Source organism: Cebus imitator, unplaced genomic scaffold (assembly GCF_001604975.1).
Source record: "Cebus imitator isolate Cc_AM_T3 unplaced genomic scaffold, Cebus_imitator-1.0 Scaffold205, whole genome shotgun sequence".
In the NCBI taxonomy this organism is placed as follows: domain Eukaryota; kingdom Metazoa; phylum Chordata; class Mammalia; order Primates; family Cebidae; genus Cebus; species Cebus imitator.
Window position 1 is genome coordinate 336,892 of NW_016107520.1, and position 19,728 is coordinate 356,619.

Consider the following 19,728-nt stretch of genomic DNA (forward strand, 5'->3'; position numbering starts at 1 on the left):
TCCAACTTCTGTTTTAAAAGTGTAGGCTTTCGCTATGTTTGAAAAGGGTTAATATTAGCATTGCCTATGTCACAAGGCTTCTGAAAAGATAAAATTATATTTGAGACATGCTTTACAAGTGTTTTTCAAACTCTAGATTCTAACTCATAAAATCAGTTTAATAGGTTCTGGTCAGTACTTTAAACATGAAACAAATTAGAATACAAAAAAATTAAAAAAAGGAGTGCATGCTGCAATAGGAATTGTTATGGTTAACTTCTTTTTCAGTTTCATATATGCCTGTGTGTCTGCACAAAAATATGTGTATAGTCAGTCACAATATAAAATATAATTTTCTGTGATTAAAAAATAAAGCTTTACAAGACAAGTATAATAGGTGTTTTCTGCTATATTTTCGAATAGAGAGCATATAAAGAATGTTTTTCAAAATAAATCAGGGTTACTACCTGGCAAATGCAGTGATCGGCTCCTTAGCCACCTGCCCCATGAGCATCAATGCAGCATTAGCGTTTACCATCCAGGTTAAAACCTTGATGGCAAAAAACAATAACAGCAGCAAGAAACAATAATGGCAGCAAAATACAAAATAAACAAAAAACAGACTAGTCAGTAAAAATACCACTCAACGAGAATAGTTCTATAATTAACTATAAAAAATTGGGGAAATAACTTTAAAATTATATCTGAATTAAGATTTGATCCTTGCATTACTCTGTAGGCTAAAGCTGAAAGTCATGAAAACTGATAAAGAACAAAACTGGTAAACATTGTGCTCACAGCAGCAAATATACTAAAATTGGAACAATACAGAGAAGATTACCGTAGCCCTGCACAAGGATGACACACAACTTTGCGAAGTTTTTTAAGACATTTTAAGACAGTTTTGTATCATTTTGCTATTACCAGTTTAAATCTGTGTAAAGGAAAAAAAACTGGTAAATATTAAAAAATATTCTAAAAGGTTGAGGTTTAACAGAATCTTGCAAAGCCCTTTAATTTGGGTCTAACATATTATAATAAACATGTCTGAAAAGTTTTTAAAATTTTGATGAATTACTAAGGCTTGGGTAATTAGTAGAAGAAAAAACAAAAATGAAACAGGGAGGACTCACTGCAGCACCAAGAGCTTTGGAGCACAAATCATCACTGGTTGCATCACGTCTCCAGTTGCAATGAATCAAAAAGTAGGTTAAAAGAGAATGCACACAGACCAGAGAACTGTTTCACATTTTGGCTCCGACTTTACTTTGTGTATATAAAAAGCCCTACTAGTGGCTCTATTAAGTGAACATTTAACATTTACTATTTTATTTATAATAGTTAAAACAGTAATGTTTGGCCTTGTCCGCTTACAAAATAAATCATAACTGTCCTGATGCTGAGAAATATGGCTCACGAAATCTCTCTACTAAAGAGAGGGATCCCTTATATAGGCTTTCTAGAGACTATAGTCATCCTGCAGAGAATCTGACCATTTAGGTAACATAGCCCTACATAGATAACCATAGAGGAGTCAATTGTGCTTTGTAACATCCCAAAAATTTGATCTTTTTTTTTTTTTTTTAAGAATTAGGGAACATTTACTCCATATTTCCAATTGATACAAGATAATAATAAAAATAAAATTAACTGGTCAAAACTGGCTAGAATAACACAAATTCAAAACAGGCTTCCCCTATTTCATGCAACCCAAAGTTTTCACTCTCAAAGATGCCATTAACCATTAAAAAATAAGGCACCCATGACAGAGAATGAGCAAATGTGTTTTATAAAATTATTTTCCAAATCACATTATCTATTTTATACCATTGCCCAACTCTTTTTTAAAAAGGCATAATTTAAAATACTGTGAAAAACAAGAGCTTTACATTATCCATTTGTTGGCTCTGGTTTCAAAAAATCTTCAGAGTCCAAACATTACCTTCACCACTAAAACCCTTGTCCAGAAAATTACCTGTATGTCTAAAATAGCCCCTAATCAGTCACCCTGCTTCCACCATTTTCTCTCTGTAGTTATTCTCCATGCAGAGCTGCCAGAATGATTCTTTTAAAAATGTAACTTGAATAATGCCAATCCTCTCCTAAAATCCATGTAATGGCTTTTCACCAACCTCAGAAGAGTATCCAAACTCTACATGATCAAAAAAGCCCTCTTAGATATGATATATCCACCCACCTCAACCTTTTCCCACATCTTCCTTCACTTTTCCCTATGTGAAGACTGACGCGGGTGCGTCACTTGAGGTCAGGAGTTCGAGACCAGCCTGGTCAACATGATGAAACCCATCTCTATTAAAAATATGAAAATTAGCCAGGCATGGTGGCAGGCACCTATAATTCCAGCTCCTCAGGAGGCTGGGGCAGGAGAATCACCTGAACCCCGGAGGGGGTAGGTTGCAGTGAGCCAAAATTGAGCTACTGTGCTCCAGCCTGGGCAACAGAGCAGGGCTCTGTCTCAAAACAAACAAATAAAATCTTACTGTTTGTACAAATATTTCATTTTGACCTTTATATTTTGACTAAATTCAAGTCACTAGCGACAGTGAAATTACATCCCTCTCTTGAACCTATTTATTCAATATAATGAAAATATAAGATTATATTAACTGCTTGCTTATATTTATACATTTGACTCTCTAACACCATCTCTTATGGATATAATTTAAACTGAAGATTTTGGTTCATGATTTCCTTTTTTTCTGTCCTAAATATCAATACACATCCATAAATATTCATATGTTTTCTATTTCTGCCAAGTTTAGCAGAAATTTTTAATTCTTCTAACCTTACCTGTGAGTTCCAATGTTTTAAGAATACTTTTAAAACTCTTTATAAGTAAATACTATGTTAACTCAATTTTTCTTTGGGCTTCCTCAAGTAACTTTGATCAATATGCAATCATATTAATTTATAAAGTTTTGTACATAATGTTTTCATCAGTTACATTTTTCCCTTCTATATGTTAATATCTATGCATTTAGGTAGTGTATATGTTTTACCTTTTACGTATATTGCACAAGGTCCATATTTTACAATTAGACTATGAAAGCCAAGATTTTTGGGGATACAATTTAAATATCTACAGTGCAGGTAAATAAAGCCCTTGAGATTTAATTCAACAAATACTTATCAAGTCCCTGCTATAATGGTTTACATACCAACAGAGTCAAAGGTAAGGAAGAAAAAATCCTCACCCCCAAAGAGCTCATACCAGTGACATAAACTTTTGTTTCCTTAGCCAACAGAGGCAAAGCATTGATTACTTACTTCACCCATTCCCATATTCCAGTGGAAAGAGAACTCAGGGCTAAAAGTTCCACTGTACATGAAATATTGAAAAAATTATAATCCATTTTAATAAGAACGTAGATCATCTACTTTTTAAATGTCTTTATCAAATTATAATTTAAGACCATAAAATCACCCACTATAAGTGTGCAATTCAATGATTTTTAATTTACAGAGTTGTACAACCATCATCACAATCTTGTTTTAGAACATTCCCAACAGGGTCATTTATTTTTGAACCATATAGCAATGCAATTTTGGAGTGCACATTCTAGAGTCAGAGTTCCTGGCTCCAGAACTTACTAGATGCATGACCTCGGGCGAGTTGTTAAACCCTTCACTGCGGTACTTCGGTTTCTCATCTAAAATATGTAGTTAACAGTAGTACTTAATTCACAGTATTGTTCTGAGGGTTAAATGAATTAAAATAAAGCACTTGAAACGGTCCCTAGAATGAAGTAAGTATTCAATAAATATCACTTATTGTTAACATTATATGCTTTAAAATCTAGTTATTGGAAAAACAATAGGCTGAAAATACTACTGATGCAAATAGGCAACAATACATACTGAAGGCTAAAGCAAACAACTTATAAAATGCACTTGTTTGATAATAAGTTTAAGGAAAAGTAATTTAAAATTTAAAAACAACATGCATACGTATGTTCGCTGCAGCACTGTTTACAACAGCAAAGACCTGGAACCAACCCAAATGCCCATCAATGATAGACTGGACAAAGAAAATGTGGCACATATACATTATGGAATACTATGCAGCCATAAAAAATGACAAGTTTGTGTCCTTTGTAGAGACATGGATGAATCTAGAAACCATCGTTCTCAGCAAACTGACACAAGAACAGAAGATCAAACACCGCATGTTCTCACTCATAGAAGGGTGATGAACAATGAGAACATTTGGGCACAAGGAAGGGAACAACATTCAGTGGGACAGGTGAGGAGGGTGGTGGCGGGGGGAGGGACATCGGGGGGCAGTAAGGACGGGAAGGGATAACACGGGAGAAATGCCTGATGTAGGCAATGGGGGGGATGGAGACAGCAAACCACCATGGCATGTATGTACCTATGCAACAATCGTGTAGGATACAAGATGTGCACATGTACCCCAGAGCTCAAAGTACAATAAAAATAAATAAATAAAAACAACAATAAAGCTATTGAAAACCAAACCCATTTAAAATAAAAGCTTTAATGCTTTGACAGCATTCATTTATTTATTCAACAAATATTTATTAACATGTCATGCTTGTCTTGGGCATAGAGAAACAGCATATAAGACAAAAAGTCCCTGACCATATAAAGCTTAAAGAGAAACAAAATAAATAACCAGGCAAACTAAAAATAAAACAAAATATTTTGAGGGTTTACATCCCTAGATGTATAATCTTCTAGTCCATAACAGAGCATCATGGAGGGAATGGCATCTGATTGGGCCTTCTTCAATGGATGTTGGATAGTGGATGGTGGCTATTTCCACCAGCTGTAGGGGGCTTGTGGGAGAGGTATACAGGGTGGAGTGATTAGTATAGGAAAAGGCACCAAGGCAGTAAATCAGAGGATAATCATAGGGCAACAAGTAATCTAGTCTGACTAAAAAGTTTTTTGATTTAGGCTGGGTGCAGTGGCTTCCGTGCTGGTAATCCCAGCACTTTGGGAAGCCAAGGTGGGTGGATCACTTGATGTCAGGAGTTCAAGACCAGCCTGGCCAACGTGGCGAAAACCCATCTCTACCAAAAACACAAAACTTGGCTGGGTGTGGTGGCATGCCCCTACAGTCCCAGCTACTCATGAGGCTGAGGCAGGAGAATCACTTGAACCTGGGAGGCAGAGGCTGCAGTAAGCCAAGATTGTACCACTGCACTGCAGTCTGGGTGACAGAGTGAGACCCTGTCTCAAAAAAAAAAAAAAAAAAAAAAAAAAAAAAGGTTTTTTATTTATGGAGAAAGTTACAGAAGATACTCAAAGTTTGGAAAAAAATATAAAAGCATAAACTGAAAGGCTGGAAGTGTCAGTCTGAGAAAATTTGAATTTTATTCAGCATATGACAGATACTGAAGTAGTAAGTATTGCATTTAACATGATTTAAACTGGGGCTAGGTTTATCAGCATATGGACAGAGAAGGGTGAGGATATCCAGCATCACAAGTTAAAGATGATGAGGGTCTGAAGTAGAATGAAAGAAAGAGAGATGAAATTGAGGGGGTGGATGTGAGAAACACTAAAACAACTAAAACACAGAACGGAAAAGGCTGACACTGGTTACAGGAGGTAAAGAATATTCTTAAGTTCTAAACGGAAAAATAATAAAAATAGCAAAGTCTAAAGAAAGAATGAGTTCTAAAAGAGATAGTTGTGTTTGGGGTATATTGAGCTTAAGTTCTGGTGTATAATCCTGGTGGGTTATATACATATAGCTGTTCCACACATAGCTGAATGTATTTCTAGAGTGAATAACGCTTAGGACAGAATTAAGAAGATTTGGTCAGCAGTCACTAGAAGTAATGGTTACTGAACTTAAAATACTTCATCACCTCAACAGAAAACTGAGAAAGACGACATCCCTTTGCACTAATACGGAATCCCTGATATTACATTCGAGCAACTGTCTTACCAACATCCTGAATTACATGGTCCTATTACTCTTGTGTCACAAGTTTCCTATTGTATTCTCTGTGAGTGAAATCCTGGTGTCCTGAAATTTCATGACACATGGCTTGCTGTGCGTCTTTTTCATTCTTTCCAGATGAGTCCTTCCTCTCTGGAAAATCATGTTTTTTCAGTTCTGAGACCTCCTTATTTTTAGTAACTCTTTCTTACCTAATTCCATCCTCCCTCTTCTATATTTTCACTGGAAATTTCTAGTCAAATACTAGTCCCTAAATTGACACTGTAAGTCTCCTACCTTTTTTTTCTATCACTGTCTTTTATTCTACTTTCTGGATTTCCTTGACTATATATACTTTCCGGGAGATTTTTAATACTCCTAGGGATTCCTTCCCTTACATCTCAATCACATATATATTTTGCAAGAGCTCTTCCTTAATCTCTTAAAGTTCAGGATTTTTGGTAGTATTCTGCTTTAGTTTCTTGGTTGTACTATTCTCTATTTTCTCTCTGAGAGTATCAATTATAGGATATTTTCCCTTGAAAATTTCTTCAGTTTTCTACATTATCTCTCTCTCCTCTGACTTATACTGTTTAGTGTAAGTTTCTGTATTTCATATTAGAGGATTTTCTCAAATGTCTGGTGGTCCATGTCTACCATTAATATTGAAAAGAAAAGCACTAAAATGCAAATTAGAAACTGTATGGCAGGGGCCAATATCTTTTTCTGTAAAGGACCATATAATAAGTTTCTTGGGCTTTGAGGACCATATACTCTGTTGCAACTACTCAGCTCTGCTAATGTGATGCAAAAGCAGAGAAAGATAATATACAAATGAATGAACAAAGCTGTTATAATAAAATTTCTGGACACTGAAATTTGAATTTCATATAATTTTCATGTGTCACAAAGTATTTTTATTTTTATTTTCTGAATCCATTATGATAGGCTGAGTAATACTCCCAAAGATTTCCACATTTGAGTCCCTGGAACCTGTCAATATATTACCTTATGTGGCAGAGGGAAATTAAGGTTTCAGACTATTTAATGTTGTTAGTCAGCTGACCTTAAAATAGGAAGATTATCCTAGATTATCTGAGCAGGCTAGATGTAACCACAAGGGTCTTTAAAAAGTGGGAGAGGAAAGTAGAAAAGACGGTCACAGTGTTATGACGTAAGAGGGACTCAACCTAATGTTGCTAGCCTTGATGATGAAGTAAGGGTGTCAGGAGCCAAGGTATAAGGGTGGCCTCTAGAAGCTGGAAAAGGCAAGGAAACAGATTCTCCCTGGAGCCTCTGGAAGGGAACAAAGCCCTACTAACACCATGATTTTAGCTCAATGAGACTTTAGCCTATAGAACTGTAAGATAATACATTTCTATTATTTTAAGCCACTAAATTTATAGTAGCTTGTTACAGCAGTCATAGAAAAATAATATAACCATCTAAAAATGTAAAACCCATTCTTAGCTTCCCATACAAAAACAGGTAGTGGGCTAGATTTGGTACATGGGCCATAGTTTTTCTGACCCTTAGTATACGCTCTTGAGCCAGACAGCCTGGGATGGAACCTCAGTTATGCCACGTACGAACTGTAGTTTTGAGTAGGCAAGTCAATTTCTTTGTTTCTGGGTTTTCTCATCAATAAAATGATAATGACAGTATTTATATCATGGAGTTGCTATGTGAATCAAACAAAAAATTACGTGTAAAGTGCTTAAAATATTGCCTGGCTCACAGTTAAGTACTCAGTAAATGCAATAATAATAACAACAACAACAATAATAATAATAACGACAACAACAGAGGACAAGGAGAGGACAAACAACTCTACATGAAGATTTTCTTGACCTGGAATATAGGATCTCTTTATTAGGCCCCCTTTAAAAGTAATTCTTTTGTCTTCTGTGACAGTAAAGGGAGAGCAGTGATTTGGCTGCACAGAGCAGAGGAGGGAAGTGTAAGATAAATCAGTTTGCCTTTTACAGGCTTCTCCCATCATGGCTAAGGTTTCAGCTTTCTCTAGGTGGCTAAGTCAGTTACCATTTATGCATCTGGCTTCCAGCTTCCAACTAAATCTTGACATCTCTTTTCTGCTATCAACTACTCTCTAATTCTCTTCACCTATGTGGGTTTATGCTTTGAAAAGGGCCTTTCCTGTCACTTCAGTGAGGTTTCAGGAGGAAGCATGGTTGAACAAACGTGTTTTACCTGCTATGTTTTAACTGGAAGTCTTAAATTATTAATATGATTCATAGCCTTAAAAAACAAGGATAATAACTATCCACATTTTTAGAAAATTTTAACCTAACTTTTGCAAAAGTCAGTATTTTTTCATTTAGTAAATGTTGCTTCCAACAGCATGTGTGACAAGAGCATTTACAGGAGCATTTTATAAGAGCATTATTTACAAGAGCATTATTATTAAAACTTTACATAACTCTATGAAAATAACTGACAAATTAGAACTTAGGTTTAGAGCCTGCAAGTCATTTGCAGTTTTGATGGTTATTTTTGTGTTTTGAATCAATGATATACTTTTTTGGAAATACAACCATTGGAAAATAGGCATGACAAAACACTGTGGAATAGTTAACATGTCATATGTGTTCTGCTGAATATCTGTAAAAAGATATTTATAATTCATATATCTACTCAGGCATAACTAAAAAATGGGTCCATAGCATTGTTATTTATTGACGCTGATTACATTTGAATACAATGAATAACTGACTGTAGCAAGGCACCTATGCTCTTTATCTTCCTAAACCAAACCTTTAGTCACCAAGAAATCTGTCCAACTTGTATTCGTAAGATGTTCACAGCCACTTAAACAGTATCTTGAGGTCTAACTCTACCATGCTACAAAAACTGTAAGTAGGCTAGGAGTTAAAAAGAAAAAAGAGAAATACCAGCAGTTTTTAAGAACCTGTTATGTGCACGTCCTGTCTAAATGCTTTAAATATATTATCTAATAAAATCCTCATAATAGCATGATATGGGGAGATCATGTCCTCATTTTGTAAATAAAGAAAATGAGAATAGAGCTTAGGAAAGTCAGGACTTACAGACATGAAATCTGAAGTAAAATATAATGTAATTGTATATCTCAGGTGTCACCTATAAAATGTGCTATAGAACTATGCAGTAGACATTTAGCTGTCCATATATACATATATATTCTTCCAGATTCCCAGCATTAGGTCTATTGAAGAGACAAAACTTTGAATTTCTAGCATTGCTCTTTAAATTTCACACAGAGATAGATGATTTTTTTCTCTCAAAAGAAGATTCCAGAAACATTCTCTAAATCATTTAGTTTTAAAAAATTGTTTGAAACATAAAATACAGGCTTTTTTTTTTCTAAAACTACTCTCTCTCCTTATGGTGAATATTGTGCTACTTTAACTTGAACACCTATTATTAGGTAAAAGTTGTGAATTATTGCTAGGTGATTGGTCTTTGCAGTAAGAAAAGAGAAGACACCTGGATAAGGTCATTAGCCTCGGCTGCAAGCACAGTCTTAGCCATTGGAGATCATGTTTAACTTATACAAGTCCTTTGATGATATCACTATCAGGAAGATAAAGGATACCTATTGACTACAGAGTAATAAGAATTTTTAAAACTCACCATACAATATTCCTCAGATTGATAGCTAAAATGGTATGTCAAAGAAGCTTTTTTAAAAAAAATAAGGTTCAAGTCAAAATAATCTCAAAGAGAAATTTTGAAATGAAACATGAGTTCTTCACACATCTTCACAGTTGCAGATGGCAGTAAATAATAAGTATGTAATAAAATGTTTTCTAAATCAAAGTCCTATGACTTTAAAATTATGCAACAGATGACAAATTTATCACAAACAAGGCTGGAAACAAGGATAAAACATTATATGCTAAAAATATTTCAAAGCATTCTTTTTAAAATCTCCAAAATCTTGAACACCAACAACAGCTTAACATTCAATTTAGGGAGTTTAGATTGCTCTAATATGTATAAATGAGAAATATAAAGAAAACATTAAGAGCATGGCTTCATAAAATTATTCCTTCTTGCTAATAATCTAGCTTAGTACACATACATAGGGAACCTCCATAAAAGTAAATACTGCTTTCATTTTTAGTGGCTATGACAGCTTCATAAGAATATCCAAAAAGCCACAAAAAAAAAGCAATTACCAGCCATTAAAAAAAAAATTCCCTACAGAAAGTAGTTAACAAATGGTATGAGAATTTGGCTTAATTTAGTTTACTTAAGGTATGAAAGAAGAATGTTTAAAGCTGCATTATAAAAATTAAAAAAAAAAAAAACACTACTAAAAGCAAATTTTGTTTTTGCTTTTGTGTTTGAGACAGAGTCTTGCTCTGTTGTCAGGCTGGAGTGTAGTGGTTCAATCTCAGCTCACTGCAACCTCTGCCTCCCAGGTTCAAGCAATTGCCCTGCCTCAGCCTCCCAAGTAGCTGGGACTATAGGCACACACCACCACACCTAGCTAATTTTTTTTTTTCTTTATTAGAGAGACAGGGTTTCAACATGTTGGCCAGGATGGTCTCAATCTCCTGACCTCATGATCTGCCCACCTCAGCCTCCCAAAGTGCTGGGATTACAGGTGTGAGCCACTGCACCTGGCCAAAAGCAAATTTTTTATTTGTGAAAATTATTTTTAGTATGATAAGGCACAGCAGATGGGGTCCAACAGTGAGGAGTGACTTCTAAGAGACTTTCAGCAACTTGAGGGCACCCAGGGACTCAAGTGCCACCTCTCCCATAAAACATTTTATTCTACTTTACTTTTTTTTCATTATATCAGATTAGTGTGCTGGTGATTCTAAAAGAGAATACTCAAGACTGTTTTGAGAAGAATCTCAAAAGATCCTTTAGTATCATTTTTCTATGCAGAATAGCTCCCTATTTCTACTTTGTTTAATAAACTATGAACATTATGACTCTGTAATCCCTATTAATCCTGCTGCTCATCCAAACTGTGCACCTTCTAGAGACCCTATGACTGCCCAACTGACCTCAGCCTTCCCTAACTCTTCCATATGATGAGCATTAAACAAAGCAGCATCTGGTCATAAATTACCTTACAGATCATTCCCTGAATTTTTTACAGACTACTTAAAGGTTTAAATTTCTTTTGTCTTATTCTCAGTAAGGTGAGAGGTCCTCAAAAATATCAGTTGAAATGTTCCAAATATGAACAGTTATAGATACACAGATATGGAGAAAAGCATAAAAGGATACCTATCAGGTAATTTATAAGCACTAAGGGATAGGGATGGGACAATGACAGAAGAAAGGAGTGGTATAGAATAAAATAATAATAAACCAAAAAAACACAACATTTTTTGAAAAGTACATATTTCATGTATGTAAAATTATATTATCCCATTTAAATACTTTTTTAAAAATAAGAAAAGAAAAACAGCTATAGCTATTATTTACGAAGTTGTTTACTTTATGCTTTCAAATAAAAAAAACAAACTTCAAATTCTCTCTACATAAAAACAACATTTTTAAATCTATATATCTGTGAATACATGTATTAAGAAGGGTGGAGAAGGACATAAAGTAATCTTTTAACATGGTTTATCTGACAGCAACTGGAAACATTTAAAGATTTGCTGTGTGCTGGATATTTCCCTCTTCATATTTGCTGTCTTACTTAGACAGCAAATATGGAAACATTTAAAGATTTGCTGTCTGAATTAGAAGCTAATTTCCTGATATAATTACTGTCTTTGCCTCAAATTGTTCTGATCCACTTTCTGGTATGGCTGAGAATGGGGGCACTGAACAGCCAACTGAACTAGAGAAATCTTGCAGCTTTCTTGGTAAGGCATTGTGCTGTGTGGTGATTTTCTCAGAAGGAACAGCCCAAGAATCTGGGCAAGGGCTTACAGAGAAAAGAGCAATAGGAAGCGATCAGATAGAGGATGGGTTAAGTTGCTAGTGGTGCCTATTGCAAAATCAAACGACCTTAAATATTATTCCCTCCCATCACCTGTGTCTGGGGAGAGCAAAACTCCATGAATAAGATGAATCCCAATTGTACTGACAAAAACTTAGCCTACAAACAGTAATCGCAAGATAAGAAAGTACAGTATGTTCTTTTAGTGAAGAGTCTAGTCTATTGTAGATTCCTGATAGATATTAAAGAACACAAACAGTGCTTTGTCCAAAGTCAAAAAATGAATCTGATAGGTGTTTTTATATGAAGATAAGTTATTAGGTATTCATAAGACTATACATACTGAGTTATTTTACAACCCAGAAATTATAAAGAGACATAAAAATAGTTTTTAAAAATTTGCTTATCAGCAAATCCAAAATCAGTCACCTATACAGATTAATATATTTATATATCATTAAGAATATACCAAAAACTACTTCATACCTCTCTCTTCTCCCCTCTACCCCAAAACTCATACATATACCCAACTCTATCTCATTGTGTGTTCACATAACTAGGATAGTTTTTTTATGCTAATATTTTAAAATACATTCTTAGATGTAAACTGACCATCTCATTTTATGTTCCTATTTTAGAATACACACACCCATTTATTCATTCGACAAATAGTTATTGAAGGTCTGCTACATACTAGGTACTGTCTTTGTTCTTGGAATACAGCAGGGAGTAAAACAGACAGCAATCCTTTCCTGCATGCAGCCAATATCCTACTGGAAGGAAACAGCCAATAAAGTGGGCCAAGTGCAGTGGTTCATGCCTGTCATACCTGCACTTTGGGAGGCCAAGGCAGTTCAAGACCAGCCTGGGCAACATAGTGATACCCTCATCTCTATAAAAAATAAGAAAATTAGGTGGGCATGGTGGCACACGCCCATGGTCTCAGCTACTCAGGAGGCTGAAGCTGGAGGATCAACTGAGTCTGGGAGGTCAGGGACACAGTGAGCTGTGATCATGCCACTGTACTCTAGCCTGAGTGACAGAGTGAGACTTTGTCTCAAAAGTTAAAAAAAAGCAAAACATACAGTATAGCAAGTCAGACAGTGATCAGCACTATGGAAGAAAATAAGAGGGGTAATAGCTTACCACTGGCAGGGAGAAGGTTGCAATTTTAAATGGTGTGGTCAGAGAAGGTCTTGCTAAGAAAAAATTTCACCTCTGAACTGAAAGAGGTGAGAGAATATGCCATATGAATAGCTATTAAGAGTGTTACAGGCTGATGGGTTCAACATGTGTAAAATCAGGATGCATGCTGTTACCACTCCAATGTCATCTCCCACTATTCTGCCCCACTGTCTCATATCACGCCAACAAGGCAACAGACACCTTGCTGTTGCTCAAATTACGCTAGTGAACGGGAAATAGGGAATCAAGAAGGCAGTCCAGATCCACAGAAGCTTCTCTGACGAGGCCTCTTCTTAAATGAAAGGCTGACCATCATTATATGAATAAAAGGAACCTTAAAAAAACAACCACTCCTCTTAAGCAGCAATGTCCAGTGAACTTTCTGCAATGATAGAAATGATCTAAACCGTTCAATAAGTAGCCACTGGTCACATAATGCTACTGGACACCTAAAAGTGGCCAAGGTGATTGAAAAACTGAAATTCTAATTGTATTTTACTTTAATTAAAACTGAAGTAGTCAAATGTGGCTAGTGGCTAGTATACTGACCAATATAATTCTAGAGTAAAGGAAGGTCTTGAGAACACAGAAACGCATCATTAATAGAGACACCTTACTTCTAAAGAAATATGTTTTGTTTAATTTACTAAAGTTCAAGTTGGTCTAATGAAAATTCTAGGATTAAATGGTGACGATGGTAGTTTTACTTAACCATCACAAAACACAGATTAACCATTATCTGTCATATAATTATTTAACTACTGCATGAAAAAACTATTGCTATTGGGCATTCTCACATTGGCTTTAGTGTTTCCCTATGGATGGTTTTTTTCCTGCTGAAAAAAAAAAAGTTAAGAAATTTTTTAAAAATCCAGGCCAGGCATGATGGCTCACACCTGTAATCCCAGCACTTTGGGCGCCCAACGAGGGTGGATCTTTGAGGCAAGGAGTTTGAGACCAGCCTGGACAACACAGCGGAACCCAATCTCTACCAAAAATACAAAATCTAGCTGGGTGTGGTGGTACACAACTGTAAGCCCAGCTACTAAGGAGGTGAAGCAGGAGAATTGCTTGAAACTGGGAGGCAGAGGTTGCAGTGAGCCGAGATCATGCCACTGCACTCAAGCCTGGGTGACAGAGCAAGACTTTGTCAAAAAAAAAAAAAAAAGAAAGAAAGAAAAAAATTTTTTAAAAATCTGTTTTCAAATCAAGCTGTGTTTCCTGCTGGCAAGCTTTTCTTTTCAACTTGATTTGTTTCCAGCTGACACACATTTGTATGCAAAAGTAAAAATATGAATAAAATATAACAAATGAGATATTATATGATAAACTATACATTAATTTATTAAATACATTCTAACAAAACAAAGACTGTAGCTGAATGGCTTAAAGAGATATTTGTTAGAAAGTGGCATTCTAATGGCTTTGTTTTCTACAATACTGAAAATACGAGAGATAATCCTTAATTCAAGATACAGAAGACAAATCTTTAAAAACTATTTCAAAGTTACAAATATATTTGGTTTCTAAGATAAAGTCATATACATATACACTATACAAAAAACACTACTATTAAAGCTACACAAGAAAACTGCATGTTTTATAATTTCTGTGTTTAAGTCAACAGCACCCAGAGATGATGAAAGCCAGTTACTAAAAAATTTACTGCTTGGATAAAACTCAGTTTATAATTCAAACAAGTTTTTAAGATTTCTATGCTGTTATGAAGCTTTACAAGGTTTACAGTGGAGATGAAAACAGAAATAAAAAGATATGACAAACAGAAAATGCCAAAGATATTTTCAGCATTATTAGTATGGATCCTTTTCCCATCTATCATCATTTTTTTATCTTCTTCTAACACATCTGCCTGAAAAAACAACTGTGTTTCCTGGGATCCCCTTCAAAATGCAGTAAATGTTTTATAGACAAAGATGGAATATATGTGTATATATTTAACTAGAATGAAAACTCCATGAGGATAGGAATTTTTGATAAGTATTATCAGCACCTAGAATAGTGCCAAGTTTATAGTACATACTAAATATTTACTCAATTAATATTTTGGCCAGAAACTTTTATAAAATAAAGATATCCAAATTGTATTGTAACATTTGTGTAGAATTTTATTTTAACACTGGTGTCTAGACTCATTCCACTTAACAAACATCTTTGTTTTACCATCCATACATAAAACAAGAAGCCTTTTACAGCTTATTGGTAATTGACAGAATTTGCCAAGGGCTTTTGTATTTATTATTTATATGGATTCTATCATTTCTTCCAATTCCAAACTTCATTTATTCTACTAATAACCTAAAACAGTAAAGAAAAAACCTGAAACCTATCTAAATGAAATGTCATAGAATATTAAAATATTATTTAAATTACTAGAAAAATAACTGCAAAGCAACTGGTGGCTCATCTTGGACTTTTCACATTTTTCTGCTTACTCTTGTTTTATATTACTATCAAACACTTCACTTTCAAAACCAAATAAACTGAGATGCCATATAATAAGCTGTGCTGTGGTTTTTAAATTTTATACCAAAAGAGTAAATTTATTTTAAAAACAAAATATAATATGTACTGAAAAATACGAAGTTGAAATGTTTGCTGAAATACTGTATACTACAAAAGTCTCAATGTTTACTCACCTAACACTGAAGTTTAAATTAGGTCTAAATTCAGGAAATTCACCTGCATAATATTTTAAAGTTTGTCTTTGTAAGGTGGCCATCTTCTAAGAAAAGATTTAAGTGTCCTTAACTTACAGTCAAATTTCGGTCCCAGATCTGTATGCTTCCATTCTGGCAGGCAGCTGCTATGAGGTTTCCATCTCTACTATACGTGCAGGTAGTGGGAATGACCTTTTTGCCCTGCATCGTCCGTGGTTTAAACACATTTTTTTGCTTCTTTGGATTTTCAACTTCCCAAGTCCTTACAGTCCTAAAAAGAATCAGGAGATTTTCATTTACTAAAAAAAAAAGGGGGGGGGTGAGGGTTTAAAATAGGGAAGAGTCTATAAAGACTGCTTCACCATTATGACATATAAATCTAATAATTATTTTAAAATAAGACATGCACTGTAAAAGATTCTATTTATAGATGAGGTTACTCATAGAAATAAAGTAAAATGTCGAATCATGTTGGCATCAAATTGAATAGGAAGACAAATTCTACCTCTAATCAATCAGTTATTAATTCTGACCCTCTAATGCAGTAAGTAGCCTCCAAATTATTCTGACTTTACCCCCTGATCAGCAAAACTGTTGAATGTCTGCCCCCTATATAGGCATGTTAATTTTTAAATCACTTACATGTATTAATGCACTGTTTTTAACTTACACCAGAAAACACACTGAAAAAATAAGTCGTTACAAGAATATATCCCGCTCTAGAGCCCAAGCAAAGATCTCATTCGTCTAGGGGAGAGGTAGAAATCCACATGTCTGTTTCTGAACTTTTGCCAGCAACAATAGCCTAGTCCTGGAGCAGACGAGTAACACCATTCTACTCACAGTCCTAAGCAAAGGAGCACTGTCAGTAAGAGAAGGTAGAACAGAAGTCACATGACCCAAAGGGAGAATTTCAAAAGCATAAAATACAGAAAAACAAAAATGAGGTAAGCAATTTTTTGCCAGAAACTATGCAAGCCAAACCACTATGGAACAACATCCTTAAAGTTCTAAAAGAAAAAAACTAATTGTCAGTCTAATATTCTATAGCCAGTCAAAATATATGTTAAAAATAAGGTGAATTCAAGATTTTTTCAAATGGACAAAAGTTGAGGCAACTCACTATCATCAGACATCTACTAAAATAAATGTTAAAAGACACTCTTAAGGAAGAATAAATATGACAAAAGTGAAAATCAGAATCTACACAAAGAAACAAAGAATATCACAAATGTAAAAAAAAGGTAAATGTAAAATGCATTTTAAAAAATGTTTAACATTTAAAAAATGTTCTCTCTCCTTAAAAAATAAATTGATATAAAACCAACATTGTAAAAAAAATGTACTGTGAGTTTTAGAATCACGTCCAAGTAAAATGTATGACAATATTTGCACAAAGATTGAGAGGAGAAAGATAATATGTTGTTTTATATTATACTTGAAATGGCACAATATTACTTGATGAGAGAATTTGATATGTTAAAGCAGCATATTACACACTCTAAAGCAACTGCTACCACGTTTTTTATAATCAATACATAATAATGAAGATACACTGAAAACAAATTATCAAAAACAGGAAAAGATAAGAAGTCAAAGCAATGTGATAAGTACACAACAAAAAGCAACATGGCAGATGCAAATTCAGTCTCATCAATAATAAAATTAATTAGAAGTGGTCTAAAAATTCTAATTGAAAGACAAAGATTATTAGAAGCTTTTTAGTTTCACACAATCCCTTCTGCCTGTTTTTGCTTTTATTGTCTGTGCCTTGGGTCATATATAAAAAATCTAAGCTCAGACTAATGTTGGAAAGGTTTTTCCCTGTTTTCTTCTAGTTGTTTTACAGTTTCAGGTCTTACGTTTAAGTCTTTAATCCATCTTGAGTTGATTTTTGGATATGGTATGAGATAAGGGTCTAATTTCATTCTTCTGCATGTGGATATCCAGTTTCTTCAACATCATCTATTAAAGAGACTGTGTGTTCTTGGTGTCTTTGTTGAAAATCAATGGACTGAAAGTACCCGGGTTTATTTCTAGACTATATCCTGTTCCACTAGTTGATATGTCTGTTTTCATGCCAGTACCGTATTGTTTTGACTACAAATGATTTTATTTTGAAATCAGGGGGTCTGATGTCTCCAGCTTTGTTCCTTTTGCTTATAACTGCTTATAATTTGAGATCTTTTGTGGTTTCAAATAAATTTTTGTTTTTTTTTTTTCTATTTCTGTGGAAAATAACATTGGAATTTTGATAGAGATTGCATTCAATTTGTGGATCATTTGGACATTTTCACAATATTAATTTTTCTAATCCATGAACATGAACTACCTTTCCATTTATTTGGGTCTTTTTCAATTTCTTTCATCAATGTTTGATAGTTTTGCTTTGTTTTCTGAAACAGAGTCTCACTCTGTCATCCAGGCTAGAGCGCAGTGGTACCATCTCCACTCACTGCAGCCTCCGTCTCCCTGGTTCAAGCGATTCTCCCACCTCAGCTTCCTGAGTAGCTGGGATTACAGGCAACCACCACCACACCCGGCTAATTTTTGTATTTTTAGTAGAGACAGGGTTTCACCATATTGCAGGCTGGTCTTGAACTCCTGACTCAAGTGATCTGCCTGTCTTGGTCTCCCAAAGTGCTGAGATTAAAGGTGTAAGCCAGCGTGGCTGGCTAGTTTTCAATGTACCAATCTTTTAATTCCTTGGTTAAAGTTATTCCTATGTATTTTTTAAAGTTATTGTAAATAAAATTATTTTCTTTAATTTCTTATTTTTTTTTTCAGATAGATTGTTAGTGCGGAAGTAGAAAATCTGACCAGACCAATAACAAGTAAAGAGACTGAATCAGTAATAAGAAGTTCACCAACAAAAAAAAAAGCACAGGACCTGATGACTTCACTGATAAATTCTATCAAAGAGTTAAAGAAGAATTAATATCAATTCTTCTCAAACTGTTCCAAAAAAGTTGAAGAGAAAGGGAATAATTCGAACCCTATTTTACAAGGCTAGCATTGCCCTGATACCAAAGCCAGACAAGGATATCATAAAAAAGAAAGCTACAGAACAATATCCCTAGTGAACATAAGATGCAAAGATCATCACCAAAAATATTAGCAAACCAAGTCTAACAACTTATTAAAAAGATAATTCACCATGATCAAGTGGGATTTATCCCAAGGATGCCAGGATGGTTCAACATATGTAAATCAATAAATGCAATATACTACTGTAACAAAATAAAGAAGAGAAACCACATCACCATCTCAATAGATGCAGAAAAAAGCATCTGTAAAATTCAACATTGTTCATGATTTTTTAAAAAAGCACTCAACAAAATAGGTATAGAAAGAATATATAACAATACATTAAAGGCCATATGTGATAAGCCCATAACAGCTAACATCATACTCAAAAGTGCAGAGTTGATAGCTTTTTCTCTAAAATCAAGATCAAGAAAAGGATGCCCACTTTGACAACTTCTACTCAACATAGTACTGGGGTCTATTAGGAAAGAAAAAGAAATGAAACTAATCCAAATAGGAAAGAAGTGAAATTGTTCATTGATGACATTACACACAGAAAACTCTAAAGATTCTACCAAAAACAAAAACAAACAAACAAAAAAAGCACTGTTAGAACAGAAAAACAAATTCCAGAAAGTTGTGGGTTACAAAATGTTTAATATTTTATTAAACTTCCCAACTGCTATCTAGAGTGGCTGTACCCTTTTAAATTTGTACCTATAATACGTGAGGGTTCTAGTTTCTTTGCCTCCTCATCAATAGTTTTGTCTTTTTTATTATAACCATTCTAGTGGGTATGGGAAATGCCATTGTGATTTTTATTCCCATTTTCTTTATGACTAAGGATGGCAAGCATCTTTTTATGTACTTATTGGGCATTCGCCTGAAGTTTTCTTTTCTTGTTGAGTCTCTGCCGGGTTTTGGAATCAGGATGATGTTGGTGTCATAAAATGATTTGGGAAGAATTCCCTCTTTTTGTATTGTTTGGAATAGTTTCAGAAGAAATG

General features: G+C 34.5%; 1 protein-coding gene and 1 non-coding gene across 4 annotated transcripts in view; one reads left to right on the top strand and one right to left on the bottom strand.

The window, feature by feature from the left end:
* The window catches only part of WDR70 (WD repeat domain 70), a 329,425-nt gene that overhangs the window by 115,030 nt on the left and 194,667 nt on the right, over nt 1-19,728 (bottom strand). For all 3 annotated transcript variants that reach the window (XM_017548233.2, XM_017548235.2, XM_037745605.1), the window contains exon 10: nt 15,791-15,965. In XM_017548233.2, coding sequence (XP_017403722.1) covers nt 15,791-15,965 — 175 coding nt within the window. The remainder of the gene's footprint in view (nt 1-15,790; nt 15,966-19,728) is intronic.
* Nucleotides 770-872, top strand: LOC119474052. The gene has a single exon (XR_005203356.1). It is a non-coding gene; the product is annotated as a U6 spliceosomal RNA (small nuclear RNA).